Source organism: Cryptomeria japonica, chromosome 4, assembly GCF_030272615.1.
Source record: "Cryptomeria japonica chromosome 4, Sugi_1.0, whole genome shotgun sequence".
NCBI lineage: Eukaryota > Viridiplantae > Streptophyta > Pinopsida > Cupressales > Cupressaceae > Cryptomeria > Cryptomeria japonica.
The window spans coordinates 736,888,751-736,916,606 of record NC_081408.1 but is presented as its reverse complement, the minus strand read 5'-3'; the positions used below and the strand labels follow the sequence as shown (position 1 = coordinate 736,916,606).

General features: G+C 33.8%; 1 protein-coding gene and 1 non-coding gene across 3 annotated transcripts; both read right to left on the bottom strand.

Moving 5' to 3' along the window:
• Positions 1 to 5,680: 5,680 nt before the first annotated feature.
• LOC131027448 (vacuolar-processing enzyme) lies at positions 5,681 to 11,571 on the bottom strand. Of its 2 annotated transcripts, XM_057957523.2 has the most exons (10): positions 11,193 to 11,571; positions 9,438 to 9,602; positions 9,145 to 9,301; positions 8,736 to 8,810; positions 8,150 to 8,235; positions 7,813 to 8,012; positions 7,681 to 7,729; positions 6,985 to 7,212; positions 6,489 to 6,695; positions 5,681 to 6,197 (listed from the first exon to the last, which is right to left on the bottom strand). In XM_057957523.2, the coding sequence occupies exons 1-10, from the start codon at positions 11,430 to 11,432 to the stop codon at positions 6,015 to 6,017; spliced, it is 1,590 nt and encodes a 529-aa protein (XP_057813506.2). In that variant the 5' UTR covers positions 11,433 to 11,571; the 3' UTR covers positions 5,681 to 6,014. The 2 variants fall into 2 exon arrangements, with proteins under 2 accessions (XP_057813506.2, XP_057813507.2); XM_057957524.2 differs by lacking the exon at positions 8,736 to 8,810.
• A 1,781-nt stretch (positions 11,572 to 13,352) lies between these two features.
• Positions 13,353 to 13,425, bottom strand: TRNAK-UUU (transfer RNA lysine (anticodon UUU)). Its single transcript has one exon. It is a non-coding gene; the product is annotated as a tRNA-Lys (tRNA).
• Positions 13,426 to 27,856: the final 14,431 nt, after the last annotated feature.

Sequence of the window (27,856 nt, the reverse complement as noted above, 5' to 3'; positions counted from 1 at the left end):
TCTTCAAAGTCTTCATCTTGGTCTACATGATGTTTGGGTTTCTCTTTGATGGTAGAAAGCAAACAACTAACAATTTTGATAGTGTTGTTGATATTTGAGTTGACAAGATGTGTTCTTTCATATGCAGTTGAACTTCACCTATTTTATTGTGTTGAAGGATGTGTTATGATGTGTTTGGAGCTAAGTCAAGTCTTGGGATCATCTGCAACCTGATTTTGTCGATGAGAAATATGTTTGGAGATGACCTATTCTAGGTCACATGTTTCATTTGATAGGTCCTATTGAGCTACCTAATTGATGTTTTGGGATGTTGTAAAGGATATATATAGAAGGATAAATCACTTCTTAAGATGTGAGAGTTTACGTGAAGTGTTGTGATGTGTGAAATAGCTCGGTCATATATCAAATGATTATGAAGTGTCTGAAATCTACATGACAGAGTATTTGGGCTACAAAGAGGACTGCATTATCAACATTTGCCAAATGCTTCTTATATAGTAGTTCACATTATTTTTCTTATTGTAATCTCATTTTATCTTGCCTCAAAGAAGTGATCTTCAGTTTGCAAGTCCATTGTATCTTGCCCTAGGGCAGTGTGCATTAGCCTGTAAGTCCAATCAGGGAGAAGTGAGCTTCCTTGGTAGTGAAGTGAGATTCCTTTGTAGTGAACCTAACATCATTTGTTCATACATGTGCAAAATCATTTGTGAGAGTGAAAAGATCAGTAAGATATTTTAATCCCCTTTTCTCAAAAGGTATAACTTTAACATTGTGTTTCCCCTAGCCAACAACATTTGTTCAAGATAAAAAATACTATTTCAAGGCATTAAGCTTCTTAGCTCTTCTCTTGAACATTATTTGCTTTAATTGTACACATTCTTTTCTCTCATTCTTTGGTTATATTTTTTACTGATATCATTCTTGTCCATGTTTTTGCTTCAAATGTGTAGCGAGTTTCTATATTTTTTTTAGGTGTGCAGCGAGTTTCTATAATTAAAGACCTTGGTTTTTAATATTTGTGGTTTCAATATTTTGTGTTCATTTTGTTAATAATTAGTTATGTTGTTAGTAGAGCCAATATTCCTATGTTTTTTAATCTATTACCTAAGGACCTTCTTCTGCAATTTCCTTGCTATTAAGAGTTAACTATCCAATCTTTACTCACTAATAAAACCTCCATTTTATTGTCTCATCTCATCTTGGACAAACAATAACATTCTTCTCATATCCATTTTAAGGAAACTACCTATATCAATCGCCCCCTTCTCATGGAAATAGGTTTTAAGGGTTTTCTCCTTATTATTCCCTCAAGTCCTTTTCCCAAAAACTTATTCTTGTGAGCTTGTTGTCAATTCTATCCACTTGAAAATACTTGTGAGATTTATCTCCCTATTCTCCTATACATAGTAGCAATAATATATATTTAAAAAAAAAATTATATATTGCTTTTTACAATGATTGCATTTTATTCTAACTCTTAGTCCTAGACACATTTAAATTATGTTCACATACAATATCTATTCAATCACTTGTTAAATTTGAAAGACTTAATAGCGTTTGACCACCTTCACATGCTCCTATGCAATATTAATCAATTTTCCTATCATAGACCTAGGTTATTATAAGGTTTCACTTTTTGGCCTCAATGTCTCATCATTGGCTTCATATTCTAAACCCTTTTAGTCATTTGAATAATTTCTTTAAATTTATTTAAATTTCAAATGTTTAAGCGTGATCTTTTTGGCTTCTATCTTGTCCATTTCATAGATTTCCAATTGCTATGCAATATAGACTTACATTATCAATGTATGACTAGATGATTGTGTGGAAGGATAGTCTCTAGCATAACCATGATATCATACCTTGCCAATCATAGACTTTGTTTCCTCTTTTGTAACTAGTTCTTAGTCTATCATCCATTGAAAAAAAATCATTACTCTATGTCAATATAAAACTTAGCTTCCTTTTATTATTTACTTCAAACTTGTGTATAGTTGAATTAATCCAACTTCACATTCTTGATTAGTTTATATTTAAAGTAGTTTTCTTTTGTACAGACATTTTGGTGAATTTGATGTGAACACCTTTTTCTTTTTGTGTTGTCCTCCATTGTTGATTAAATTAGGACTCTATTTATATATCTTTATCAATCATTACTATCTTCATTGTCATAATTATGTCTCTTGTTCGTATAGATGCATGTATTGTCTATGATAATGATTTGTTTGAATCTAATCTAATCTTTAATGATATGTTAGAGGACCTAGATGGTATCTTATCAAAGTGCACTTGTATTTACCTTACAATATACATATTGAAGCTATACCAACTCTCTCATGCTTTATGGCTCAATGGCTCAACTTATAACACTTGTTGTTATGAGACAAAATAATCAAATTGATAGATCTTGTAACTTTTTTTTATAGTAGAAAAGTGAATAGATTTAATATATTAGAGTTAATTTATATGGAAATGGATTTATTAGTGTTATTATCTAAGTTTAAAGATTATAAAGTATATCTATATAGTTAAAATACAAATGCACTAAAAATGCTTATTTATCAATATTAACTAGCTTAAAATTTAAGCACATTAAGATCAACATTATTAATATATAAATTGTCATTCAACAATATGAAAAGAAAATAAATAACATCTTTTCATAATTTAATTATATCAAAACCATTTTTTTAATAATTTTGTATATCTTTGAATAGAATAATTTTAATACTTATTTGAATGAGTACTTGGAAATGTCACTTTCACCTTAGGAATATTTTAATGCTTTTGACCCTCATAACTATGATACACTCTAGGAGGAAACATTTCTTATTTAGAACACAACATGCTCCAAAGTAATCACCTAACATGCAAAACATAGCATGCCATAGAAGAATCACTCAACATGTGCAACATAGTATTCTCTAGAGTAATCACTCAAGTTGCACAAAAGTCCCAGCTAGGACACTCTTGAGTGTACTTTGTGTCCCTTTCTGCAATACCCATAGCCTACCAAAACTACCTTCTTCGTTGAATAATCTCCATGCCCCTTTCCAAGTCTCAAATAAATGTTTTATATAGTCTGTAAGGGGTTGTTTTCAAATCATCGAACCACACCATTTCACAAAAGTTGCCTTTTAATAATCATTTAAATAAATATAATTATGCCTTCCCCTTTTAAAGAACACATAAATACTCTTTATTAATGCCTACCTTAACCAAATTATCATAAGATCATTTATTTTTCTCTCTTTTTTATTTCAAAAAGTTATTTCATGGAAAAATAACTTTTACTTTGGAAAAAATGGACCCCATAATAGATCTTAACCAACATGTGATTCTTTTGATCATGTCCTCTTCTATGTCTATCCTATTTTTTTAATTTTATTTCTTTGTTTGGAGTTATTTCTCTCTCCACATTCTTTTGACCAATTACTATTATCTAAGGTTTTCTTGATAAAACTAAGAAATATCCTTAATTGGTCCCATAATTTTGTTGTAGCCACACATACAACATTAGATGAAATCGATAGACCAACCCTATGATTAATTCTCTTCCATCTCCTAATCTTATCCTTCCATCACACCCTCATATTCCAAAGGAAAATGATATCAAGAATAAATCTAGGCTAGCCAAGCTAAGATTTCCTTTTGATATTTTCTTAAGTCTTCCCTTCTTATTATGAGTTGCTTCAAATGGTTTTACAAAAGATTCATGTTCCTCCTATTGAATTGGTTGAAGTGGTTGAAGTGGCTTCTATTACTACTGCATTCATACTAACACACTCCAAATTACTTTTCTTCCTTCTAAACTCTCTTTTTATGTTGTCTAATTGGAGAACCTTCTACTCCTCACCATGGTTTTCTCTAATTCCATCACTATAAGAATACCCCATTTGGCAAGGATAAAATTTTCTGGCAATGGTTTTATCCTTAGTATTTATAGTATCAATTTCTCAAAGCATTTCTTAACATCTTTGATGGGAAGATAATTTGAATGTCACTTATGTGTGATCTTAGATCGTGAGTTTCCAATAACCATTTGATGGTTTCAAACTTTTCATCTTTTATATATTAGGTACTTAGATGAAAAATGTGTAAGAATTCCTCTCAATTTTTGGTTGGTGATATTCTTGTGAAAGCTTGCTTTCAAAGTATAAATTGTAATTTGTAATTGTAATTTATTGAATAATACATTAAGCTTCTCTAGAGTAAATTTTTTCTTTTGAATATTTTATTCCCAGTACACTTGTGTTGTTATTATATTTATTGTTTATGTTATAAAATATATTAATATATTTGTAGTGTAGGAAGCATATTCATTCTTTACTTCCTTTTAAGTACGTGTTCAAAGGAGTTACTCCACCCTCTATGAGAGAACATATTTCCCATTCCATTCCATATGAGAGAACATATTTTGATATTTAGAAATTCTCCTAAATCAACCCTACAAATAAATACAAATAAATAAATAAATATATATATATATATATATATATATATATATATATATATATATATATATATATATATATATATATAAAATACAAATTAAAACCCTACAAATGTATATAATACAATATTAAAACCCTACAAATGATGTATATGGATTCGAACTATAACCGAGGTTGCATTTTAAAAAATAACTAACTAGTGAATAAATTTTTTAACAGCAACCAATTAAAATTAAGCAAAAAATAATAATAATTCCAAAGCTAATAAGCATTTGATTATGAAAAGTAATCATTTTTTACAGATATGTCAAAAAGAACTTAAAGAACTTTTTTTTTATCTTTGTTGTGGAGACTAAACTGTATAACGTGTGGCATTATAGTTTATAAATTCGAACTATAACCGAGGTTGCATTTTAAAAAATAACTAACTAGTGAATAAATTTTTTAACAGCAACCAATTAAAATTAAGCAAAAAATAATAATAATTCCAAAGCTAATAAGCATTTGATTATGAAAAGTAATCATTTTTTACAGATATGTCAAAAAGAACTTAAAGAACTTTTTTTTTATCTTTGTTGTGGAGACTAAACTGTATAACGTGTGGCATTATAGTTTATAAATTTAAATTAAAAGTTTTTAAAAAATTTGAAACTCTTTTCATAAAACTAAAATATAGGTATTTTATTTAACGAAACATAAAATATCAATTGTAAATTATTTTCCTTTTCAATAAATAAATTTAAATTTTGGTAGGTTGGATTAATTAAACAAAAAATTTCAAATGAATAAATAAAAAATGATTTATATACTTCTACAAAAATATTTTAAAAATAAAATAAAATATTCTTAATGTTTTATTATAATTTATATCAATTATTTAATTTAATTTTATGTTTAGTCATTTGGATATTTTTATTATCTATATATATCTTATTTTTAATATTAATATAATATTATATTATATTGATATAATAATATTATAATTTATTATTATATTAATATAATAATTAATTCAAAAATCCTTAAAATGAATATTGGAGAATTTAGCTATTTTTTTTATGAATTACTTTCTTGCATATTCTAATGTAGCTCACACTACAAAAATAAAATTTTGAAAACATAATTTTAAATAAACTAGATTTGCAATTATATTGTATTGACATAATAATATAATATAGTTTACTATGAAAAAATAAAGAGGGCCATAACTAAAATTTAAATTTAGATTTGACGAATGCAGAGATATATTTTATTAAAAATTCAAGTGTATATAATAACACAAATATACAAACGACACAGATATTGTTCAATAAGATCGTTAAGGAATGATAGTAGAAATGACTTCCTTTCAACATGTTGTACTTCTGAAAAGAACAAGAAGAGACCTACACTTCTATAACTATAGAAATCTTAATCCCAGATGCTATTTCAATGATTTTATATAAGATTACTGTACATTATGGCACGTTTCAGATGAGATAACACAGTGAATTATGTATCAGAGAAGTTGCTTGTCACAATCTCAGGTGGTCAACCAATCCTCTGGTCTTCTGAAAAGAATTAAGCACTGAAATCTTTATGAAGGGAGCTCCATGAATTGAATGGAACCTGAGCACATGCTTCAGCAGAAACTGAAGACATGACATCATTGCTAATGCCTTGGTTGCAGATATTCGCTAGAGAACGCATGTGTTTCATGCCATATTGGGACAGAGATCCACAGTGGGTTTCAAATATCCTTACCTGCAACAACATGGATCCATGAGTTCCTTCCTTAAGATTTAAGTTACCCTGTGACTATATACAGGACTTGAAGTTCTATACCAGAAAAATTAGGGATTAACATATAGTAGCCCATGAACTAAGATATTGAAACTTCATATTATATAAAGATTAAACACAGAGATAAGCATCAAACTCTAGAGGATCTTATGTTGAACTGAAGAAGACCCTATTTTCTTGTATTGAACTGTTTTCACTATCAGGATTCAGGAACCATGCAGAGAATGGGAGGTATGAAGATTAAGGACTCACCATTGTTTTGAGACAGTCCCAGTCATCAACTAGAGGCTGCCCAGGGGATCTCACAGTATTCAGCACCAGAGGACCCCTTTCAGTGCCAAACAAAAGCTTTCCAATAAGCTTCACACTCTTGTCAAGGTGCATGCGATGTGTCATCAGGTCAACCAAATGCTTTTGTGCTTCTAGTTTCTCAATGGAATTCTCTGTGGATCTTTTATACTGATCAAAGAAGAGCCATTCTATCATTAGCTTTTAGCCTATAAATTTACATACATATGCCTAAAAAAATGCCATAAACTGATCTCATTAGATGGTTCATGTAACCTTCTTTATAGTAAATACAAGGAAGTCAAGTCAGAATCTATGTTAAAAAATCGTAGTAGCTTGTCTGATATAGATTTGAGGCCTAGAAACATATTTGTTGGTTTGATCCAGTGAAAATAAAAATAACAGTGTAATTGACCCAAACAAATCACACTTTATATACAAACAGAAACATGATTCCCACCTTTTGCCAAAGGTAAAGAAGATCTGCGTCCCGCTGGTTTATAGCCCTCGCTTCCTTTTCATCAAAAATTTCTTGAAGCCCATTGTCAAAGGTGAAAGTAGCATTAGCATTTTCAGGGTCACTTCCCATGTATAGAAACAAGTGCTCTCTGCTGATAGGGATGTCACCATACTGCATTACATGGGATCCAGTCCTGTATGTATTATGATCTGATGCCCTCATTTTAACCTGTAAATGATTTATTATATCAATATATGTAATTGAAAAAAAATCAAAGAAAAGTTGGTTTTCTAATATATTTCCTAATTTCAATATAAACTTGAACTATTAATGGTAGTACTAGTACCATAGCCCATTACAATATCCGGAAATTGAAATTAGCATTTACAGATGAATATGATAAACAGAAAAAGAGAACATAAATATTAAACACCGTGGCTAAAATGTGACATGTCTGAATCCCATTGGAGAACCAGGAAGAAAAGTGCAATCTTTCTAACTGGTGTTTTGCTTGTTAAAGCCCCAAATTAAATGTCCAGAGTAGCTAGCTTCATTGAGTCAGTCTCCTGACTAAAACTTGAGCAACAGATTCTTATATCATTTAACATAAAAAGGCCCATAAAATGGTATCACTTATATTCTTAGCATAGATTAACCAGCTCAAAGACACCTTTCTATCTTTTTAAAGCTGCTTACCAATTGGTACTGCTGCTTTATTGTTTCTGTCTCCAAATTGTGCATCTCACTGCCATTCAAATCAAAATTAGTACCGAGTTGTGTGCTCAAAACCACCTATCAAATGAGTTGTATTTCAGAGAGAATATTAACCTGTCTTCCATCCATGCCACACTGTACAAATCTCCAAGGCATGTGAAATACTCTTTAGGGGGTGGGGAGGACATTCCAGGACAGTAAGTTCCCCAGCTATTTTCTTCTGCATTGGCTGCTGTTGTAGAGTAAATATTCAGACCTTCTGGTAGAAGACCTTCAAAAATGCTTCCGCTTTCGCATGCCTCAATGTAAATGAGCTAATGAGCCAAACAGTTAAATCAATTAACCACCCAAGAAAGAGAACTGAACATGGACTTAAAGTGCATTGCCAAATCTTCTAAAAAGGGGAAAAAATGATAGTTCCTTCGTTTCTTAAGTGGTTGTATTTTCTCACCATTTCTTTATATGTGCCAGCAGCATGTTTTTTCTTTAGGACTTCAACAAAGTCATTTGCAAAAAGATATGGAGGAGTGGGCATGCCTGTAATCAAACCCATCAACATCATCAGCTATATGTAGCATAACAGCATAAGTCACACTGATTTTTTCTAACGTTTGATCAGAAAAAGACAAGAACTGCATTTGCAGCAAACATTGGAGACTTCCAGAAACAAAACTACAGCTGTAGAAGGCAAACCATAAATGATTGGACACATTAAGCTGACAAAAGAGGTGATATGTAATGACTAAAGACCAATCCCTTTCTTGTATGACTAACATATTCCAAATCTCTGCAAAAACATATGGGGGAACACATTAGGGCATTGTCAAGAACATGCATAGTTTTTCTCAGTCTACGATGGTTGAAAATGAATCTTGTTCTGCAGAAGACAAATTATGAATGGTCAACCATTTTAAGCCTACAAAACAAGTGACGTGGAGTTACTTAAGACCAATTCCATTCTTGTATGAGCTTTAACATATTCCAAATGGCTGCAAAAGCATATGGAAGAACATATTAGGGCACAGTCAGGAATATACATTGTTTTTCCCAGGGGTAGGAATAATCTTTTTCTGGAAACGAGGCCAATAAATCTAGATGATCCAGTCCACAATCTGGAAAAAGTGAGATTAAAATCCACTACTATGACAGTTTCCAAAACAGTGGAAGTCTCTATCATATATGAGACAATTTCGATTGAAACCTCTATAAATAACATTCCAAAAATGGAAAGCACAAAGAAAATTGGAACCATTCCAGTTTCTGTCACGTTCAGAAAAGGTTAGCATATGGAGGGTTATGCAACCTAGAGCCATTATTCTGAAATATAATGCCAAAAAGTTTAGCGTTTAGATTCTCTTTAGTTCGAGTATTCATTGGTAAGTTAGAAATTGCACTAGAGACGATTAAAGGCAGTACATAGAATTTTAAACAAATATAGTTACTCACCAAGTACTCCGGGTCCTCCATGATCAGAGTAATAGATGAAAATGTGGTCATTTTGGCCACTATCTACCACTTTACCACTCCCTCCGGTAACTGAACTTCTATCTCCAAGTAAGACAGCAAAGAAGTTTTTTTCATTCACATTCTCACCTACATAGTCCTACGTTTTAAACATCCAGATCAATAGACAAATAGACCCAAATTATAAACTTCCAGATCGCTAGGGAAAGCAAGAAAAGAACCATTTTTACATTCCACCCAAAATTCAGAAAAAAGCAGGGAAGCACATAACACACCTTAGGGACACCTGCATAGACATCTTTTCCTCTGGGGTGATTGATGATAGTCCCTGGTCTAGGATTGTCAGAACTATTTGCTATATCATCATACATAAAGACAACAATGTTCTCATCTTTCAGTCCACCATTCTTCATTATGTGATATGCATGGCAAACATCAGCCTACACAGAAAACTATGGGGTTAGATTCTCCGAACCAAATTCAAGATTTATTGCAATAATCCATCTGTTTTGAGATTAATTTCATGTACATTTTAGAAACCGGGGAAATCTGGGCATAAAACAGTGTAATAAGAGGAGACTTGCGAATCAAGTATGAACTTTTCATCACTGCACTATAATATTCATGAACAAAAACAATGATTTGCTACTTAATAGATGACGCTCTTTCATTTTCCTTGCAAGCTGAAAGATTCTTCATTTATCATTTGGCTTCAACACTATCAAATACCACAAACCCAAAGAACAAGTAGGGACTATTGTCCAATGGCAATGTTGGCCACTCATAAGAGTGGTCCATCTCAGGTTCACATAGCCTCTCCATGATACACTAAGGAAGACTATAACTTCAGTGGACATGACACAGTGAGGAAGACTATAACTTTAGTGGACATGATGTAAGGTAACAACTATGGACTACATTCAACCATATACCATGTTTACATCCTAAGAATGTGGCCAAGAATAACTCACTTCATGTTAAAGGACAACCCATATCCGAGTGGACAATGTATAAATATTCAAAATGTTATGATATTGCTATCAGGATTCAACTGTGTCTACACAGTTGAATCCTGATAGCAATATCATAAATATCATAATTTGACTTTCTGTGGAAAATATCTCATACTTATCATTCAAAATGTTGCCCAGACATACCTCAGAGACATACCTCACACTGTTAAAAATAGCTTAGTGTCTTAAGTTGCCAGTTTATGTTCAAACTTGAAGTTCAGCTATAGTGGTTGGCCGATTTTTATCTACCCCAGTCACATACAGAAAACTCCGAAGAATTCATATAAAAAGAGCTAAGCCAAAAAGGGATCAGACCAACCATGACAAAAATCTGGTGCACGATCTAGAAAACTCCATAGTCACTCCATACAAGCAACTGCAAAGCATCCATATATAAAGAACTAGGCCAAGGAGAGATCAAACACTTGAAAGAATTCTGGTGCAAAACTTAGAAAACACCATTATGGTGCAAACCTAGACTGCTAATCAGCATTTGAGGGGTGCCATCATCGAAAAGCAGTTTGGCAGGGTGGCAAAAGTTCAACCAAGTAGTTGAACAAACAACAAAGAAACTACAAGCCAGCCCAACTCCATATCATATGTTTTATGATAGTAAGAACTAATTCTTGTAAAAAATAGAGTTGGTTAATTGTGTAGCTGTGGCATGGTGCACAAATAATAACTTCCTTTCGCTTAATCTGGGGCTATCCATCTCAATTTGTAAAATAGAAAAAGAAAAGCAGAAAAGAAGAAAAGAAGAAGAACATCTGAGCTTGGAACTATAAAACTTAATAAATTCTTAACCAAAAACTGTATAAACATAAATATTAAAAGAACATCTGAGCTTGGAACTATACTTCGAAACCACCATCAACTTTAATAAACCTGAAGAGTTTAAGAACCTGTTCATGAGCCTCCTCTGCTCCACACTCTCTGAAACCCAAATATGTAAGAACATGAACAGTGTGAAAGCCACCATTAACATTTAATAGTCCTCAAATGTTCCAGAGCACAAACCTGATGCCTGTAGTTGCCATAGCCCATGGACCCTGCAATTAAAACAGCCCACCTGGTACCACCACCACTACCATCATCATCACCACCGCCATCACCACCATTTCCTCCTCCTCCATGCTTTGTATAAGTGGGCATCCTAAGAAGATCATCCCACTTTGTTGAACTACCATCTACACAAAGCCCACACAAATTCAACCCCAAGAAAACCAGAGCCAACACTAGCTCCCTCACACAACCCATCTCCACTACAACACACTTTCCACAGGCAGAGAGTTTTAAACCAGCTTTGGCTTTCAATGAAATACAGCCCTTCTTACCAATCCTTTTGTCATCTTACATCTGATCTGAATCAAAGCCAGCCTTTTTACAAAAACAAAAAATAATCCCTTAGCTTTCGTTTGTATTGTAGTTTTAGTTTCAGGTGCAGTGACGTGTCGAGCTGGCAGCTCTCAGAAGGGTGACGTGGCGCAAAATGGCAGTTAAAGCGTCTGCGAGAATGGCAAGTTTGTATGTAAGAGTCTACGTGGCGTGCGACGGAAAGGCTGACATACGTGTCGTTGGTGATCAGGGTGGCGTCAGATTTTATCCACAAATAATCTTGTGGGCCCATTTTCCTTCAAATGGCCTTGGATGATTATGCCACGTGCATGCTTTCTATTTATAGATATGGGGAGGCTGCCAAAATATAGGTTAGGGCATACCGCATAGGAATCAAAGTGAATTTTATCCGTTGTATTTAATTTGTTTGGAAAAATGTTATCTTCTATTCTTAAGAATTATAAAAATTAATATTGTTTTGTTGTTATAAGTTTAAATTTTAGGCTTGTTTCCTCACTGATCTAATGTGCTTGCTGGTTTGAGGCTCAAGTTTAATAATTGAGGGTGAGGTCCCCCATTTGCAACCTCAACTATTCATAGTTCCAAATCAAAAGTGTTTCACATAAGGTTGAAGGGCGTGTCTACACTTCAAAACAAAAAAATATTACTTTAATTAGTTACTTATTTTGCATGTGTTAACATGTGATTGTAATGGTAAAAAATGGTTATAACAGTTTGTTTGTTTTTTACTTAGGGACACCATGTAACTTGCCAAATCCAATACATAAGATGTCTCTAGTTACAAATTTGATGACTATTTTATATAAATCTCCCTAAAAGATAAGATGTCTCTAGTTACAAATTTGATGACTATTTTATATAAATTTGGGGAAAAGTTTTGATATAAGATAATTTGCATAAGAGAAGATAAGTTCACGAATGTTGCTTATTTTTTTATATTCATCAAAGCAAAAGAGAATACAATAAAAATAATTAGTAGTCCAAGGGGTAATTGCAAATAAGAGAAAGAAAATGATTACAATGACTGTATCCAGCTCACCATACAAAGAAACATAGTAACGCATGAAAAAGTCTGCCCTGTTGAACTAATCAACTCACTAAACAAAACTTGCTTATAGACTTGCTTATTTGATATTTTTGTAAACGTATAATGTCCATATTGATTTCATAAAACTAAAAATAAAATATTATATCAAGTTCACTAAAAAAAAGTGAGTGAGAGTGGAAATACCTTCAAAGCTTATGTGGGTCAAGCCAAAACAACAAAAAAAAAGAGCTACACCATCAAGGGAGAAGGAAGGTTACAATCATCTAGTTAGACCTATACGTTAGCGGGGTCAAAGCCATTAGTAGCAGAATGACCCCAAAATATTTTGTCTCACTTTTTCCACTCAAATGGGGACAATGAAATTAAATTTTAAACCAAGCAAACCACCATCATTGGGTAAGCTTGGGTGGAGAGAATCAACCTCCAGACCTATATGTCAAGAATTCAAAACCTTTAGCTACACCACCCATTCAAACTTTCCAAAAGTATTTTTTATTTATAATTAATATTCTATTTTCTTTTGTAAACATGAATTTGATACACCTAATTAATTTTCTTATTTTATTTTAAATTTATATATTAACTATAATATATTATTAATTTCAACCTATTATGTAAATCCAAATTATAATTTTTTATAAATATAAATAATTTGTTAGAGAGAAGAACATATAAATCTTGTCTATTGTACAACTTACTTCATTGTCCTGATAACGAAGTTAACCAAGGACGTGAAACCCAAAATGTGTTCAACAGAGGATCGAATGTTAATGCGCCGTCTGTGGGAATCGAACCCACGACCACGTGGTTAAAAGCCACGCGCTCTACCAGCTGAGCTAAGACGGCCACTATTACATCTCATCTCACAATAATTTATTATTATCTAAATTTAATAATGGCACGGAGTTTCCCAAAAGGTTTTGTTTATCATTTGGCCCATGTTCAATTATTAATTTTAAATGCATTGATTCAATATTAAAATTTTATTGATGATATTTAAGCACGTTTATTTATCTTTTATTTGTGTACGATGTAGGGCTAATTGTTTGGTCCCAACCATATCTTCACATTATCTTAACAACATATCTTTGGAGTTTTTACATATCTATTTTTCTTCTATAGTTTAGGTTTTAAATATGGCATCAATTAGGTTCATTTTATGTATTGTGTTTTTTTTAATTGATAAGTGCTAATCAATGTTGGTTAGCTCCTTTACATCATGCTATGCAGTCATTATTTCTTACATTCTGATCTACTACATAATAGAAATAAACCTATGAGACAAACTAATCCGAGAGTGATTAGAGGATGATATCAGTTGTTCTCCAATATCCATCACTTTCACAACAAAAGCTACCGAGAGCCAGTAATCATCCGCATCCAGCAACCTTTGGAAGGGGGCTAAATTTTTGTTGATGACCCCAATCCGGTATACCTCCCAAGCGTCCTCGATGAAGGTTTTCTTCCTTTCCTTCTCTGTCTTTACTCGATCATTCTCCTCGTTATCAGAATCAATGTCCTCTTCAGATTCAGAGGAGATATTGTTGGCGGTGTTGAAATACAATCCCACTATCTATTGTTATTAGTATTCATAAGAATGACTTTTAAATGTATTTGGAAGTTTGTTTCGAAGGTTAATGATGAACTAAATTTTTAGAACTTAGATGTTATCATTTTCAATGATGTAGTCGAAAGTGTTGCAATTGGTATGAAAGGTATAATCTCATTGTATATTATGTTAGATGTATTCCTTTTAAACATTTTTTTTTGTCTAGGTTAATCATTTATAGGAACTAAATGGTATTAAAAAATTTGGTAGATTTTTTTGATCAAACATGTTTTCTCCTTTTCAATGACTTTCAACAAGTCTATATGTATTTTAGTAGGTATAGTAATTGGTTTTATCATATTGGATCAAATATTTTAAGGTCCTAAAGCAAGCCTCCTTTTAAGTCCCTGTGTGGTTGGAATTTCCAAGTCTTTCAATTGTTTTCTAGGCCTTATTGGAGCAAATTATCCATGATATTCGCTATTTGATATATCACGAGCCTAAAAGATTCCATTTAGCTCAACCTCACCATCATACTTGTGTGGAGGTGGACCTCACTTCAAAGCATAAGGAAATTATCGAGGTCAATCAAATGGTTTGTCTTACAAATAGAAAAATACTTACATTAATTTACCAAATCTATAAGGTCATTTTCAATTCCATAACAATAAGATTGGGTCCAATGCCTTCTTTTGCTAAGAGTACCTGTAGAACCTATGGTGGAAATATTAGCTCCACCAAATAAAGTTGGATAGACTATTGTGGGTGGTAGAAAACCAATATATTTAAAGCCAATTAAACCCAATGAACCACTAACTAAAACCCAACATTATGCAAAGAATAACGACTTAGTCATCCTAGCCAAGAGTCCTTCTCCTAGTTGTGCTTCACAATTAATATTATTCTTGGTGCTTATATTTTTACTAAGACTTTTTATACTATATGTTCAAACTTCTAGGTGCTCTTAAATCCCTTCTAGTTATGAGGAATCATTAGGGGGAAGTTTCATTCGACAAATCTATTTTTCTATTACAACATTGCCTTTAGGGAATTAATTCATGGTACATTTATACAGTGATGGATAAACTAATCTCTTTATGGATCATCTCCCCACATGAATGTTGTCTCTTAAATCCATGAGCCGTTACAAACATCTCTTGCAAGTTTTCTATGTAGGTTTCATCCCAACAACTTGGCTTGTTCGACATTATTTAATTACAAGAAAATATTTGTAGCTTTTTACTTTATAGTACCAAAATAAATTTTTGACCTCATGCTACTCATATTGCCATCTCACTAAGAAGGGACATGATGTTGTAGGAATGTTAATCTCAACTTTGTTAAGTTCTTCCACCGTTAACTCATAGGAAGAGCCAAACCATCATGTCATGGGGCTACTCTAACATTGATGACTTTTTAGTTGGTATTATTCGTATTCATATATCTAATTATAGTCAAGAGACAACATTATTTCATTGACTATTTCATAAGAGAACAATATTATGGTATTGAATAACACTAGAATAAAAAAATCTTGCATGAATGGATAAGCAAGAAGACAAACATGCATTGCTTATGTAGAGGTCTCTTAGGAGGGAAAAATATATCTACCTCTCATAGGGTTGGCATATCCACATTTCAACTTTTAAAAGAATGTACTACTTATCCCAATGAGTTGATTAGGACATGTCACTTAAAAGGATCCCAACAAATGAGATTTTCTCCTACATCATGTCCTTAAATCTTGACTTGGAGAGTGTAGATAATTTAGGAAAGATGTTATCACTTAGCATCCCTTCTTTATGGCAACTTCATGAATTTTGAGAAACTTTTACAATTGAGTGAACTCTTAGTAAGGCATGGTAAATCTATTTACCTTATGATCCTCTGTCCCATTGGGACTAAGTGTTATACACCTTACTAATCCTAGGTTTATATAAATTATTTAATGTTTCTAAAATTATATATTCCCATGTGGAAAAGGGCTCCCACTTGGATGAAATATTGAAATTTGAGATTCTATTTGTAGCAATTTCTATCATATGTCTTTGATCTTATCATGATTTTAATAAGTCATTGAATGGGGTCAGTAAACGAATTATGTTAGCATCTTTGACCAACTATTAATAGAATGTTAAGAGGATGTAAATGATAATTACTACATATACATGGAGTGTGTAGGAGTTAATTTGACCCACTTGGTCTTGGCAGACAAACCAATTAGTTGGGAGTTGCATTCTATTCCTGGAGATGTTGCACTTGGAGGTAAAATACATGTTTTGAATGTGAACCACTTGGACTTAGTTTTGGCTCATATTTTTGGGAAGTATTTTATGGTTCCTTGGGTCTCCTTGTCCTATATAAGGATTGGGACGAAGAACATATTTTATGTTTTATGTAGAGTTATGTTGTGAAATTTCATCTAGATTTAGAGTGAGGATCACATTGAAGTACAAAGGCCTTGGTATTGTATTGTGACCTTTTTTGTTGAGAAGTATTACATCTAAATGTAGTTATTAGGAATTACTTTCTGTTGGCATATGCACACTCCAATGAGACATTGTAGGTGATTGAAGGTTTTGTCATTGATGGCAACCTTACAATCCTATGATACCGGCAAGGCATTACACCGGCAAGTTAGTGCACCGACATCAGCAGATCACACTCTACATCGACACTTAGGACACCAACACGGGCACAAAGAAAGGAAGTACACCGACACAGAGGCCGACAAGATTTTGTTATATTATATTTTGTTTATTATTGTAAAAACTTTGTAAGCCGACTTGGCATGTTGTAAAATGACTCTTGTATATAAAAGAGATCATTATAGACATTTTGTAATTAAGGAATGAAGTTATGAAAGTGATGTATGCGAAATATTAAGGCAAACCTATTATGCGAAATATAGGTTAAAGGGTTTATGTAAGAAGCAGAGCAGCAACCGGTATTGGATTAGGCATTATAGATGCTATTGTAAAGCAGTACAAGATATTGGATTTTTATAATCCACATTGTAAGTCAATGAGACTTCCCATTGAGCAGTGAGCTCTAGGCAGTTGGCCTTCCTGCATGTGCAAGCCCCTATTGTAAGTAATATTCTCTTATTGGCCAGTAAGTGGATATTGTGGGTCACAAATCCCACTGAGGTTTTTACCACACTAGGTTTCCTCATTAAATCCTTGTGTCATGGTCTGCTTTTCATGTGGATGTTTTTAATTCTGTTTATTTCTTTATTTCTTGCATACCGGTACACTGTTATATTATGTTTTGCATGTTTTAAGATAAGAAATTTTGTACACCGGTTAGATACTGATTCACCCCCCCCCCCTCTCAGTATCTGTGGCAATCCTAACAATTGGTATCAGAGCCTGGTCCTCTATTTCCATAAGCCTAACAGCTTGAGGAAGATCTTGACACCGGTAAAGATGGAAAATCTAATGAAGCAACTTGAAGGAGCTCTCTCAGACTATGATGCAGAAAAATTGAAAAATATCAAACTAGAAGATGATCTAAAGGCAGCTCAGGATATCATTCAGGCACTTCAAGAGAATCTTACTGTTGCAAGAAATAAGAGAAGAGAACCTTGTGAAAAGATGCAAAATGAGAATGATGAAAAGGAATCACTTAATGATATGTTAAGCAAGCTAAAACTAGAGAACATGACAACAAAGAATGAGATGCAGGATATGACTATGAGATTTTGTAAAGAGATTGAGGATAGGAAGAAGAATGAAGAAGAATTAACCAGAAGACTAAGTGATGCAACAAATGAGAACACGAGACTTAGCTATGAAAATGACATGTTGAAGACAGATCTGATGCACACTCAGAATGACTCAAATGAACTGATGAGACAGAAAGAGGTCTTAGAAAGAGAACTAGAAACTGCAAATCAACATAAAGAAAAATTCACGAAAAGCTCAGAGGAACTTGGCACCTTGCTGAAGAATCAAAAACCTAAAGGTGACACTTCTGGAATTGGCTTTGAAGTTGGTGAAAGCTCCGGTACTGCAAATACTCAGGATCACAGCAAACCGGTAAGACAACCTAATGCTTATAAATTCAATGGAAAATGCTTTAACTGTAATAAGTATGGTCATAGAGCAAATGAATATAGATCTAGAAATTATCAGAATATCAACACACCCATAGGTCAATGTTCAAACTGCAACAAAGTTGGTCACAACTCTGAAAATTGCAGAATGAATGTGAGATGTTATGTTTGTGGAAGATTTGGACATTTATCTAATCAATGCAGAACACAAACTGGCATAGGTTATGGGAAAGCTATTCAGAAGAATAATGTAACTTGATATGCATGTAACAAGATTGGGCATATTGCAAAATTATGTAGAAGTAAAGGATCACCGGGAGACAACAAAAGTTCTAGCTTGAAAGGTAAAGAAAAGGTTGAAGAGGTTAAGCAAGAATTCTCAAAACAATGGATTAGAAAAGCTGATCTAAATATTGGGAATACTCCTCCATCAATAGAACCAGTCAATGCTTCATCGATAGGATAGAGTGATGCTTCACCGGCAAGACAGAGCAGTGCTCCACCCGCAGGAAGTTCTTCATCTAATTGAAGAAAGTTTCCTTGAGGGTTTGGCAATCTAATGACACATGTGCTATTATTCCCTCGGTTAGAGATAAGAAGTTGGAAATTACTTATTACCGGCAGACAATGTTAAGTGAATACGTAAGCGGCATGCATTTAATGTGGTAGATGGCGAAAAGACACTATAAATTTGAGGTTTTGGCTCCATTTCATTTCACCGATATTTTAAACCTACGAGGAGCACGAAGATTCCGAGCTAAGGCATTTCGAGAAAGAGGCAAGAACACTTCAAGCAATCATCCATCCTAAAGGCAGTAAAAGGTATTTTATCATGGCATCCACCTCTGCAATTGAATATATAGCAAACCCTACTGTTGTCAAAGTTATAAAAAGACCTAGGCCTGTATTTCAACTAGTTCCCAAAGTAGCAAAGAAAGATGATACCTTAGGTGCTTTTTCTCAAATTCCTAAGGGAGTTGTTTATGCTGAAGACCCCAGAATTTACATTCACTGTAACATTGAGGAACTAGGAGATGAAGAGATTAAAACCATGTTTAAAACTATCATATGTGATGAATCCGGCAATGTAAAAGATGAACACAAGATCATTGAAACCCTAGGATTTACAGAGATCCTTAGCATTCCTGAATTCCCCAAGGATGTGATTAGGATAGTCTTAAGCAAGGTACATGGTGAATTTTTCTGGTTAGATGCAATTCACAAAATCACTAAGGAAGTAGTGAAAGCTGTCACAGGGTTACCGACCACCGGTAAAAGGCCAGACAAGACTAAAAAGGTCTCCAGTGACCTAGTTACTCAGTTAACTAGTGTCACATCCAACAGAAGGTCCTTAAGAGTAAATGATGTAACCGACATTAATGTGAGATTTATCAGCATGATATTAGGATATAAAGCTACTCATGCAAATAGACTTAATTCAGTTTCAAGTTTATCCATTAAGAGTGCTTATGATATGGTCATGGATAATGCAACGATTGATGTATGTGAGTGGTTTAAGGACGAATTAATTGACAACTTAGGCAAGATTAAGAAGGACAAGAAAGGAACTTTTAAATTTGGAAATCTGTTAGTATGTCTGATGCTACATATAACCAAACAGGTTCCCGGTATAGGCTACAAAGAACTTGGATATGATATACTGGTAGGTAAACAGTTAACAAGACTATTCAATAATATGGGAGAAGATAAGGAAAACAATATCCATGATTTCTTTCAAGCACTAAAGACCAAAATGAAGAAAAGAATCAGATTATCACAAAAGATTGTTGACAAATATAAGGATGAAATATGCTTTGTAATCAAGAAGGATGAGATTTGGATGGAAGCAGTCATCCCTAGGATAGTTTGGGTAACAGAGATGGGCTACGAAACAGATGATCATATAATTGAAACATATGCTAAAGCACTTCTGAAGCCCCTAAAGAACCTAAGGAAGAAATATTTGGTAGTGCAGAAACTATTGAAAGCCAAATAGAATCTAAGAAAAGAGTGAAAAAGGTTGAGACAGTTGTAGGAAAAGGTTCTAGGCAAGCAAAGGAGATCAAGGATAAAGTAATGGAACAAACCGGTATAACAGAGGATGAGTTAGTAGCTCCACAACTTGAAACTCACCTATCACCGGTAGGTACATCTTCAGAGAATGACATGCTTGCAACTTTCAAAAGAGTTGTAAGGAAAAGAGATCCCTCACCGGTAACCACACCCTCACCTAGGAAGACAAGACAAAAACAACAAGCAGTGAGATCTCTGGTAAGAAAGGCTACACCAAAGAAGAAGAAACTGACACCCAAGAAGAAGAAGAGGACAAACAAGGACTTGGCCCCTCTTGACATACTGTTGAATGAAATTACAAAGGAAGGGAAATTGAAGAATATAGAGAAACTATATGACACTCTAACAGCTGATGAAAAAGAACAAGTAGAAAACAGTGTTATATTGCATATGGATATGTATAAGAAATTTTTGATGGAAGTAGTAGATGAAGTACCAGATGAACTATTTAAGAGACTGGAAGCAAGAAGACAAGCAGTAGTGGAACTTGACAAGAAAATAAAGATAGAAAATCTACTTGTTGTATATCCGGTGAATTCACCCAAAGAAATTGATGACTTAATTGCTCAAGCCAACCGGTCAGTATTTTCTACTGCACACTGACACATTGCTTTAATGGTTGGAAGAGTTAATGAGGTGACTAAGGAGACAGAAAATGCATGGGACATTTTCCTAGTGGAAAAAGAAAAACAAGAAGAATACATGAGTCACAAACCTATAAAGGTATATCAGAAAGAAAGAGACAAGGGTAAAGGTAAAGTCAGTGGACCACTTAGTATCAAGGTTAAAGACAACTTAACCCCACCTCCTTTGATTACTCCACCAGTAAAAACAATAGCTACAAAAGATCAACTGGCAGTTGAAAGTATGGATGTAGAGGATGTCAATCCTAATCTTGAAGTCTTATATATAGTGGATGTTGATACTCAAAAGATCAACGTTGTGGTAGACAAAGATACAGCTGATAAGACTGACATGGCTAATGAGCCTCCGGTAGTTGAGCAAACTGATAACACACAGAAGAAATCGACAGATGACAAAGAGCAACAGGTAGAGACTCAGACTAAGACAATGCAACAAACAGAGAAACCAACAGAGCAAAAGGTTCTTGAATAGGAACGACAATAGAAACAGGAACAGGTTCATAAGGAAACAGTGCCACCGGCAACTGGAGAAGTAGAAAAACCATTGCTTAGGGAAATGCAAACACAAACAGACCTACCAGAGGTCAATACAAGCTTGGTTACTTCCACTGGCGGTACTCAGAATGTAGGTTCATCATCAGGCTACAAATCAACTAATGTGATTGAAGTACTATTGGATTCAATTAAAAAGATAACAGATTGCAGCTCACAAGCTTATAAGGCAATAAATGACACCATACCAATTTTGAAGGTAATTGCTCTTAACTGTAATATAGACAATAAAGATTCTTTAGGACAACTTGATACCTTATGTAAATATATCACAGAAAACATTGAGAAAATAAAGGAAGAGACATTGAAGGACAAAGTGGAAATTGAAAAGCAGAGATTCTTTGATGAGCAGATAAAGAAGTGTACTAGAGATTTTGACACACTTCTACCGGAACTGTGTAATTTATTAAAAGAGTACGAAACTCTGTACAAAGACACCTGTAAGACAAAAATTTTGACTGTAGATATAGATAAGAAGATGACCAAGGTACAGGATGAAATCAATAAACTTGCAGATAATTTTGTTAACTCGCCTGATACACTATCAATTTTTTAACAGAAGATAACAAATTTTGAGGAAGAATTACTTAAATTGGAAAGAGAAAAAGAGAGAATAGTGAATAAGGCAAAGCATCTGAGATTAAAACTAAGTCCAAGATTGGACTATCTAGCATCACTACGGAAGGAAATATTTGAGGCACTAATACAGGGACAAAAAACACCGGCAGAGCATTTGCAACATCTCACCGGTACAGTTAAAAGAACAGAGACAACAATAAAAGATAGTAAAAAGTTTATGGAGAGTATAAACTTGATTTTGGCGGATCTATTTCAAATTGTAACTACCCAGTTACAAGGTTGAAACTACAAACTCTACTGACATCTTGACAACCTTTGTCATTGATGCCAAAGGGGGAGTAGTGGGATGAGAAAACTCAAATACCACAGGAATCATATGCTCAGGGGGAGCACACATTTTTGGACTTCACATTTTTGGATACACTTTTGAAATTTCTCGTGAGTGTTGCCATCAATGCCAAAGGGGGAGATTGTTGGCATATGCACATTGAAGGTTTTGTCATTGATGGCAACCTTACAATCCTATGATACCGACAAGGCATTACACCGGCAAGTTAGTGCACCGGCATCAACAAATCACACTCTACATCGACACTCAGGACACCGACACTGACACAGAGAAAGGAAGTACACCGGCACAGAGGCCGATAGGATTTTGTTATATTATATTTTGTTTATTATTGTAAAAACTTTGTAAGCCGACTTGGCATGTTGTAAAATGACTCTTATATATAAAAGAGATCATTGTAGACATTTTGTAAGTAAGGAATAAAGTTATGAAAGTGATGTATGCGAAATATTAAGGCATACCTATTATGAGAAATATAGGTTAAAGGGTTTATGTAAGAAGCAAAGCAGTAACCGATACTGGATCAGGCATTATAGATGCTATTGTAAAGCAGTACAAGATATTGGATTTGTATAATCCACATTGTAAGTCAGTGAGACTTCCCATTGAGCAGTGAGCTCTAGGCAGTTGGCCTTCCTACATGTGCAGGCCCCTATTGTAAGTAATATTCTCTTATTGGCCAGTAAGTGGATATTGTGGGTCACAAATCCCACCGAGGTTTTTCCCACACCGGGTTTCCTCATTAAATCCTTGTGTCATGGTGTGCTTTTCATGTGGATGTTTTTAATTATGTTTATTGCTTTATTTCTTGCATACCGGTACACTGTTATATTATGTTTTGCATGTTTTAAGATAAGAAATTTTGTACACCGGTTAGATATTGATTCACCCTCCCCTCTCAGTATCTGTGGGAATCCTAACACTTTCCCACTTGACCTTGGGAATCAAACTAGCCAATTGGGAGTTATATTCTATTTGTAGAGGAGTTGGATGAATTATAATTGGAGGTGGGGCATGTGGTTTGAATGTGAACCACTTGGAATTAGTTTTGGTTCTTTATATCGAAAAACAATTCATGGTTTTCTCCCTCTCCTCGATTGGAAAGTGAATTATCTTACAAAACATTAGATATTGCTAATTGAGAAATTATTTTTGCTTCTTTTTCTTCATACTTAACTCCATAGAAGATTGTTGCTACATTGGGTATCGAGCTACATTTGAGTATTTATGCTATGAAGGGGATAATAGATAGTTTCTTTCATGTATTATACTTTTCACCATTTGTTATAAGTTTCAATTGCTTCTCCACAAGTATTGCATCTGCGATATCCTCTAAAGAGCTTGCACTGGCCTTACTAACTAATAAAAGGGACTAATGGGCTCCTTACCACCATGTATTTTTATGAAGATTTTAGGATTCCCTATTGTATACATTTATTAGAAATATGGCTAACTTGAAGCATCTTCTATAATGTAAAAGGATACTTTCATAATCAATAAGGTCTAATTCCAAATCCAATCTTCTACATGAGGTAGATTAGATCAAATTATTTATACTCATATCTAGAGCCAAGAATTTCCCTAGCATGTTTGAAATCCCTTAAACAAGATAATCTACTCAATTATAGATGGAAGTAAGGTAGTCAAATCAAAGGCTAGAATTATTAGATTAACTAGTAAACACTCATATCTTCGAACCATGCATCCTAATCTAAGATATATAAAAGATCCTCTAATTTTAAACAATACAAAAACATTAAACACTTGGGTAGATTTCTATATCGTCATTTATTTTTTTCTACCCCATTCATCATAATCCATGAATCTACATATGTTAATCTTTGTCAAAAGGCATGAAACTGGTCTATTGTACCTCTATTATTGATTTTTTCTTATTCAAGGAGAATCTTGCTCCATAGAGATAAACCTGTGATTCTCACCCATTTAAGGAATGATGCTCACCTAGTGTATTTTGTTTGCAAACAAATAAATCATTGTATTACTCTTCTTTGAATGTTCTCTAGCTTTATTTTTGTTTAGTGTTTCAAAATGCACACACTCTATAATAATAGTCATATCATTGATGTCACCAATAGGCCCTTAATTACTAGGAGGAACTAGGTCCATACATGTTTCTTGATCCAACGGGTGTTGCCCCTTCTTCCTTTGGCCCAACCCATCATAGCAATATGCATGTGCATAGACCCATCCCGAACAATTCCTTTGCATGCTTGAATTCTTGTTGAAATTCCTTGTCATCAATATTTTTTATTACATAATCCTTCCTATATGTTCCCAATAGAATATTTTCTACTTCTATTACATGTGAGATAGGGTTTTTTACTACTTGGGTTGGAGGTAACATTTAATAATTAGATCTTGAAGCTAATTGTTGACACTTAAAAGGGGTAAAAATTTAATCAAACATAAAAGAAATACAAAGCACGAGCATTAAATAGCCCTATCAATCTCAACTAATTGGTCCAACTTTTGAGATAGATCTGGGGGTAATTGTCCCCTATCCACAATATTCCAATTGTGCATTTGATCAAAGGCCCATTTGGCCAAACAATCCATAACTCCATTCCATTCTCTCAAGACATGACAGAAAGTCACAAATTCCAAGGAAGCATACAAATGAAGAATTTGTTTAATAACCAAAGCAAGATGCCAACAAATATCATTTAATCTTTGCCTGTTCAACAAAGTAGCCACCACCTGAGAATTAGATTCATAGATGATCTTTGTCCACCCAAGATCACAACTACGCTCCATAGCATATAAAATTGCAAGAGCCTCCATCAAATTGTTAGAATGCAGACCCTTGTAAACCGAAAAGATAAATTGAACAATACCAAAGCTATCTAACCCAACTCCCCCAATACCAGCATGACCAAGATTTCCACAAGATGATCCATCAGTGTTGACTTTTCAAAATTGTTGAGAATGGGTGTCTCAAACTTACTGGTTGAAATCTCATAATATGACTAAGTCATGTAATTGGGCATTTGGTTTCGACAGTTTTTTCTAGTGATCTATTTAGTGTCAAAAAAAAGTGTTATCAGTAGAACTTGAGTTTTTGGAAAAGCCATTTTAATGTTGAAGTTCGATTCTATGTCGATAAGTTCTCTCTAATGAGATATTTCTAATAAGATTATTCAGTGTTGGAAAAAGTGTTATCGGTAGAACTTGAGTTTTCGATAGTTGAAGTCACTTTTCTCTCAAATGAGATCTTTCTGATAAGATTGTTCAGTGTCAAAAAAAGTGTTATCGGTAGAACTTAAGTTTTCAAAAAAGCCATTTTAATGTCGAATTCTGATTCTATGCCAATAAGCGATAGTCTTGGTGGGGACCATGACTGACGCATGTTGTCATGCTAAGTTGGAAGTCGATGATTGGTCTGAATGGGAACAGTTGTCGATAGTCTTTAAGACTCAGTGGGGACCATGTTTGATTGGTTTTTCTTGCTGAATTGGATGTCAATAATTGGTCCAAGCTGGAGTCTAAGGAGTGCAGTTGGAATTCAGTGTAGATTAGACACCGTGTTTTCGACAATTGAGAAGTTTGACGGATGGAGCCATGGGAAACTGAAACGAACTATTTTTCCTAATAGAGATATAAAACGTCTAAAGAAATCGTTGTGGGTTTTTTTTTAAGTATATGATTGGATCAATTGGTTGGTGAAGTTAGTATGGTGATTAATTGGTGGTTCTGTTGAATGTTGAATTGCAGAACATTGTACCTGTAATTTGCGTGATCTAATTTGATCTAATGTTGTATGTTGCCTGAACAGAGACATTCAAAGTGATTAATCTATAACTTGTATGTAAATTTGATTTACTGTAGTACAAGAGACCTTTCTTTGGTGTGTGGGTTTTTCACCCGTAAGGGTTTTCCCACGTGAAATCTGGTGTTCACTTTGTGTTTGAAAATCATTCATGTTTGCTCTATTTTTTTGTTATGTGTATCTTAATGACTGTAATTGGAACTAAATGACACCCCTGCTTCTCTCCCCTTTGAATTTAACATTTTGGAAGGCGTTTTCCATACTCTGCTTTCCTTACAAGAACTCCTTGAGGAGGAGGGAACCAACGCCCCTCCTTGCCTATCTTCTAAAGAGGATGACAACACCTGTTTCGCATGACTTGTCCAACAACCCTCGAAACATTTCCCTGAAGAGAAAGACTGAGGCAATTGCAAAAAACAACCTCTCCTAGATCCACATGTTGAACTAAATCACACTTTGCTACTAATTTTTTATTAGATCTAGTATTTTCTATCCTAATGGATTAGCTTGGAATTCCCATGTATTTCCTTTCATTAGGTATTAGAATCTAGATCAATTGACATTTTCATGGCAGGACCCAATTGTGTGATTAATCCTTTTTGCATTAGGAACTTTGTAGCATCAAGGAGGGAACATATAGAGTGTAGGTTGCAAATGGAGCAAACTAGAGATTTGTAAGGTCTATATGAATCATTTTCTTATTAATAATAATTTATTAACATGAAACCTAAAGACTAGGCTCTTATAGAAAGACAATATATATTGTTTGACTTTACCTTGTAAATTTAATGATCCAGAATGTTTTAGGAGAAATCACCAATGTGAGGCTGGAGAAAAAGTTAGGGAGCTTGTATTAGATAAATTATTTGGTAAACAAGTTATATCTATGGAAGAAGATTTGCACCTTAAAGACAAGTGATGGATACTCTATGAAAAAGCATCTAGATACTCTTAATATCATGATTAGCTACTTAACATTCAAGAATGTGAAAATAGATTGGAACGATCAATGTATAACCCCTATTTGTTATTTGATTGATATGTGAAAAAATTTGTTCATAGAAATTAGTAGCATTGCGTTGAAATTGAATCTTGATGAGGTGGTGGGCACATTCCTCATAGAGAAGGATGCAAACTACTTTAATAAGGGCAAGATAAAGAATAATGAAAAATGATTAAAGTTCCAAAGGATATCTAAGTCTTAAATAAAATTTAAGATCAAATGATTGAATTGTTGAAAGGGTGGATAAATTTAGAAGAATTAAATGAGGAGAAAGGACAAAGAGTATGAGGATGTTTTTATGAACAACCAAATCTATAGGAGAAATAAGGAAGATGCATTCAAAACAACTCCTCTAGAAACTTGACATTACATCTTTGACAAGACAAAGAAGGAAAGAAATTCAAAATTGCTCAAATAAATCTGAGTAGTGTGCCTCCTTTATGTATTGATGAGCAATTAGATGTGGATAAACTATAGATAGGTTTGAGATGTAGGTTTCTCATGGGAGATGGACTATATTTGATAAACCCATGATATTTGAAGCACTTACATGCATGAAAAGTGTCTTTGAAACAAGATTTTACATAGCTTTTCACCTTAATATATGGATGGTTGAGATAATAGTTTAGATTGGATGGTTTGGACGGGTTTACATGCGATGAGGGATGGGAAATATGCGGGTAG